Below are 6122 nucleotides of genomic sequence, written 5' to 3' on the forward strand. Positions count from 1 at the left end.
GACTCTATGTGGAGCTTCTTTTGTGGCCTGCATACAAACACAATGAGGTTTAACACTTTGAGGTCACTTTGAAGTCAGCATACAGACACATGGGGTATACTGTACCTGTAAAGTAACAGGGCAGAAAGAAAACAGTCCCCTTTAACCAACTCCCACTCTGACATCGTGCTCCACAAGATATTTTCGGATGGAAATGTGATGCATATAAGAATAAACACTGACAAGCTCAAACATGAAACAGGAGCCAAAAATCCATCACAGACACAAGACGAGCTGCTTTTCATGTCAGTGTCTCTCTGAGGATTTTTTTCTATAAACATTTAGCTACTATTGTATATCAGCTCCTATTAGACAACAAACAAAGCAGATCTAGTCACAACAACATGAAATGATGGTCTAGCTTTTACTACCCCAGTTGCTGTTTTGCTGATGTAAATTGGTGTTGGAGTTACAGCTACGACGCTCCGATCCTAGGGTTTGTGCTGAACTCCTTTTTGGTTTTAGTAGGCAAAGCTTTAGTGTAAAAATACTGTAGGATCACAAATAAGGACTGCAGCGCTCAAATATATGCTTTGTTCGAAAGAAAAATATTCAGCCTAATACATAGTTTGGTTGCCTTAGTAATACAGAGCATGTTAGGCTCTGTATTACCAAGAAGGTATGTTCTTTTAAATTGGACAAATGCACCACCTCTTCCAGGTTTGTGTGGTTTGTCTTTTATAAATGCAGTCTTTGTAAACACTATGTTTACGACCAGTCATAAGTTGTATATGCACCAAAGCAAATTAACTTTCAGGAATTAGACTTTAAGCTCAACTTGCAACTCATGACCACTACACTCCATCGTTGAACTGAATGTTTGTGTGACAAAGCTCTGATCAACTGATTCGAGAGTTGTGAAATTCCCTTTCATATTTTAATAAACAACTCATTCTTGCTGCCATTTGAAGCAGTCATCATATGATTATGTCTAATTCAGTTTTACTGGAATTTGAATCCGGCATGAAATTGTTTTCTACAGAAATATTCAGTCCCAAGAGTTTTTCTCATAATTTATCACATATGATACTGGGGCATATTAATACACTTGTGATCACAATAGGGTTATGATGCCTTATGAATACCACTTCAAATACAGTGCTGCAAGCCTTTTAGTACTAAGACCATCCTTGTTCTTTATGAGGATTATGAAACACAGGGTTAGAGAAAGTGGACATTATTAAGCTTTGCACGGTTGGGAGGCATATACAGTAGCTTATAAAGCAAATGGTTTACTATAAGTAATACACTGACATATAAATGATAAAAAAATAAAATGATAACATATCTTCCTTGTGTCCAGATTTGTAGTGCCCTTGAAGCTGAAAAAAAAACAAAAACAAAATTACAGTATGGACATGCTGTCACGTTTAATTATTAACTGATAAATGACAAACTGAGATACGGCTTCAGCAAAATATGTGCATGTAGCATGTAAATTAACATTCTTTTTTTATTTATTTATCACAAATTCATCAAGGTTACAATTCCAGTCTAAGTTTAAAAAAACATTATTATGTTGTTGTTTTTTTTAATCTTTTTAATAATTTTATTAGTAGTAGGACTATTATATGAGTGAAAAGCATTTATGGAATTACGACAGAGGAGGAGGGATGCCATTTCTAATAGTAATATTCTGACCCCTAACGGCGATTATTATAATTGCACTTTAATTGTTATGGAGATATTTAATTCAGAACTATTAATTCTACAAAATACAGCACTATTACTTTCTTACACTGATGTATATTTACATTTGAACATTTAAGAAATAATAAAAAAAATTCAGAATGCAAAATTAAATAGTTTGCTTTAATAGTTTGCAATGAAGTATAGCAGAAGAAAACACCAGTCAGTTAAGCGAAAATCGATTGTGACGCCTCTTGTTTGAGACATCTTGAATCGATTGGCCTGGCCTACACTCAAAGGACCTCTGTGATTGGTCCGTACGCCAGGGCGCCAAAACACCGGAAAAAGAAACTAGAAGCTGTAACAACAGCAGTTGGTTCGTTGTTTTTAATCAATACATACCGTTATTGCCTGTATTTAAGGTATTAAGAACAAATGAATACACAGGCATATCTTCCAGTACAACCTGGAGTAGGGATGGAGGAGAATTTCTTTTCGCTCGACGATATTTTGTTGTCTCAAGAAAGACTCCCCGTACGCACGGAATGCGCTTTTCCCCGACTGGGTTTTCTGGAGAAGTCGAGTGATTCGCAGGACATAGCGGAGGTCAGTGGACGTGTTGTCAGCTGTCACAACGCAGATACAGACCTTTGCGCTGTCTTGCGCTGACGTTTATCTGTTTGTCTACGACCATAATGCATGACAAATTAATACGACTGACATTTAAATGTGTACTTATAAACACATCAGTGAGTTTTTTTCAGTTGATCTGGTTGAAAGAGGTAAAATAGGCTGCTCCATATCTGACATGTGTTTTTTTAATCTTAGGGTACAAAGATGGAGCTGCCTCTGTGGCTGTCCAAGGGTCTGTACGAGAGAAAGAGGAGGATCCTGTCTGTGGAGCTGCCCAAGGTGTACAGAGAGGGCTGGAGGACCGTGTTCAACGCCGACCCCAGGGTGGTGGACCTGCATAAGATGGGGCCCTATTACTATGGTCTGGGATCCCAGATGCTGCACTTCGACAGCCCAGAGAACCCGGATATTGCACAGACACTGTTGCAGGTAAAAACAGACAAAACCACTAACACAAACGACTAGCAGATGAAACCTGTTGACACTGTTTTGATTAAACAGTTCACTGCAGCATATGAAATTATGCTGAACTAATAAAACATAAATCAGAGAGAAGACCTTCGTTACACGCATTATGCTGATAATAAGGAATTCAGCATTCAGGCGTCAATGCTTTTCCTGGATCAGTCTGATCTGTTGACATTCTTGGTGCCTGGTACCAGATAGAATTCCTTAATTGCTAAAGTCAGTGTAGACAATCCAAATTGTGAGATACACTCTCTATTCCTAAATCGTGTACATTATTTAAAACAAATACATCACTTATCAGCCTGCAATATGTCCTTGTAATTTAGTTTGACCTGCTGTCAGCTTCTTTGGCTAAACATGTTCTTGAAGGAAAAGTAACTTGAATTTTCAAATTATAGACTTGGTTAAATCTTGTCTAGCAAGCCATATTTAACACACACACTGTGTAAAAGTTAAATTCATAAATTTAAATTTTAAATATTACAATGTATGTGTTACTCAGACTCCGACCAGAGTGTCTGCTAAAAGCAGAGGATGGGCACCAAGACATTTGCCTGTCCTCTAACCCTCTAAAGACCTTTAAGGTTTCATGATAAACACAAGTTTTAAACCTACTACTACTAACTACTAACTGGGTAAAAGGGAAAAATCTTAGATCTTTTCTGCAAAGCTAAAGTTAAGAGTAAAGGGTAATTTAAAGGCCAATAAACTTCATGTTTCACTGGGTAGCAGGAGGTCATACCTGTGTTTCAATAATATGGCAACTATTTTTAATTCATAACAAGCTATACCTTTTGTATAAGAAATTTCATAGAGTGCGGTGTCGCTGCTAGATGCTACAGCTAGAGGGCACAGTCAGATCATGAAGCACACCAGATGGCTGCGGCTGTTACCTGACAGGTGGATTTCATCTGTCAGAAATAGAGACAAACAAACTATGTGCAAGGTATTTAAAACTCTAAGAGGTAAAATGTATCATTGATGTGGTCACTAACATCTAGTAATGACTAACATCCTAACTCTAACATCTAGTAAATGAATAGATATCTTCACTATGTGTTTATTGCTAAGAGAAGTAAAAGATAAACATCATAAATTCCATTTTGCTATTTCTGCCTCCAGGCAAGTGACGCAAGATTATGCCTGTCTTGATACTTGACAGATGTATTATACACACACTCTACATATTGTGTCTAGACGTTCATTGGTCGATTCCGGCGGACTATGGACTCGTCCCAGAATGCCTACAACGAAGACACATCTGCAGTGGTGGAGCGGCTAGACTGTCTGGAGAAAGTCTTGTTCAGGTCAGGGCAAACTGGACTCCATGGTTTTCAGAGCTGGGAGAAGGGACAGGCCTCACAACTCACTGCCTCCAGTCTGGTTCTCAACTACCGAAAAAGGAAGATCACTGACGTACAGCCCTGACCTGGAGCTGCTGTTTAAAGACTGAAAATACTGATGGGAGGGACTTCAGGGAAGTAGCATCAGAAGCAGATTCCTTAACTTCTTGTGGGTTTGTTAGGGCCATAGCACCTAGCAGAGTTAAACACTCAATCCAAGTGTGTTTCCTACTTATTATTTCATCATATTCCATGACAGAAATTGATAAATGGATAAGTTGATGTGTGATAATCTATATTATGAATATTAATTTTAACTCAGTTGATAAGTAAAGATTCTCAGCACTTCCTGGTTACAGCATTTTTATTTATTAAACCTAAGCTTTGACTCCTTTGTATCACTACAGGTTTAGATATGTAGGCTGGTCATTGGAAATACTGATTTGTGACAAGTAATTGTTACAAAGCTGCTGTAATATAACTCAAGCATTACTCAAGGAACTTTGCTTTTGACTAATTCCACAAATGCTTGCATGTGTTCTTGTAGCACCTCCTCCTTTCTCCTCTCTGGTCATACTCCACTATCTGCTGCATAGTATTTATTGCTTTAGCAAGAGGAGTTTTAACTAAAAAATAAAACAATTGCAACAATTGTGTGCAAAGTGTAGCCACAACAAGAAGATTGGGGTCAACTCCAAATGCAGAGTAAAAAGAATATGCACTGACCACCCACCAGGTGCCAAGTGCTAGTGTGAGATTAGTAAAATTCCAAGTAAGTGTCGCCCACAACTTGAAATAATAAAAACATTAACATGCAGTCCATTAACATGCAGTCTGTTTAGATTCAGTGTTCAGCATTTCCCATTGTTTAAACTCATCACAACACATACTGCATACTAAGTTTCCCTGACCTAACCATGTAACAGAAGTTACATGGTTAGGTCAGGGAAAAAAATAGAGTTAACTGAAAAATATTCATATATATCTAAATATAGTTAAAAATTATTGTATATGAATCAGGACTGGATATACTTTAGGTCTCAGGATTCAGAGCCTGCATCCACTAATGGCTATTTCTCTTTCCACACCTGATTTCGAATCTTTAATCTATTGATTGTTTTCATAATTGTTTCCCAAGTGCTACATAGGCACATAGAACCCATATTGCTGATTGCTTATTTTTGTTGGTGCATCTTAGTAGTTACATAATGTGTAAATACACATAAGTAAGACAGAAGGGCATTTAAGGGGTAAAGAGAGTGCAACCAGCTGCTGAAAACAAAAAAAAAATTATAAGGCAAAACAACACAATATAAATAGGCACAAAAAAATAAAAATAGATACACCTTAGGCAAACACATTCATAACTAAATAACTGCTGTACTGTTGTAAACTGTTAACATTATTTTTAATAATAATAATATTTAAGGCGTGTGCATACAATCATACAAAAAGCCAAATGAGTGGAGGGAAAAAACCTAGTAGCCAGGGAGCCCACACACATCAATTTTAAGAGGGCAGGCGTCGTGATCCAAGGCACCCACACAGAACCCCCCAGGCACAGCCGCAGCAGCTACAGAGACAACACCCGAGGTCAGAAAGGACCGCTATTGGGTCAACATCGTCCACCCCAGGAGAACCAGAGGCAAACACTCCCCCCAGTGGGAGGGTCAGCCTGAGAGAGTGGATCCCGAGGACCCACGGTCTGTAGGGAGTCCACCAAGAGATGCCCCATGCCAAGAGAGGGGTCCACCTCCAGTCCCCCAGCGTTGGGAGGCCTACCCTAGCAACCCGGCAATGGATTCACAGAGGAAGAGACCACCCAGACATCAGATCCACACACCCTGAGCGGAGAACAGACCCACCCAATACACCAACACACACTTCCACAAACATCTACTTAGTCATACGTGAACCCATGCACTTTACAGAACACAGATAGCCATGCACATAAATGCTCACACCGACACCATTCACCATCAATTATTCTCATTCATGGGTAGGTCTCTG

At 38.8% G+C, this 6122-nt stretch overlaps 1 protein-coding gene across 1 annotated transcript; it reads left to right on the forward strand.

Moving 5' to 3' along the window:
• Nucleotides 1-1974: 1974 nt before the first annotated feature.
• Nucleotides 1975-4613, forward strand: gins3 (GINS complex subunit 3). The gene is made up of 3 exons (XM_029154846.3): nt 1975-2274; nt 2497-2730; nt 3967-4613. Exons 1-3 carry the CDS (start codon nt 2104-2106, stop codon nt 4195-4197), a joined length of 636 nt encoding a protein of 211 aa, XP_029010679.1. The 5' UTR covers nt 1975-2103; the 3' UTR covers nt 4198-4613.
• Nucleotides 4614-6122: the final 1509 nt, after the last annotated feature.

This window comes from Betta splendens, chromosome 6, assembly GCF_900634795.4.
Source record: "Betta splendens chromosome 6, fBetSpl5.4, whole genome shotgun sequence".
NCBI classification, from domain to species: domain Eukaryota; kingdom Metazoa; phylum Chordata; class Actinopteri; order Anabantiformes; family Osphronemidae; genus Betta; species Betta splendens.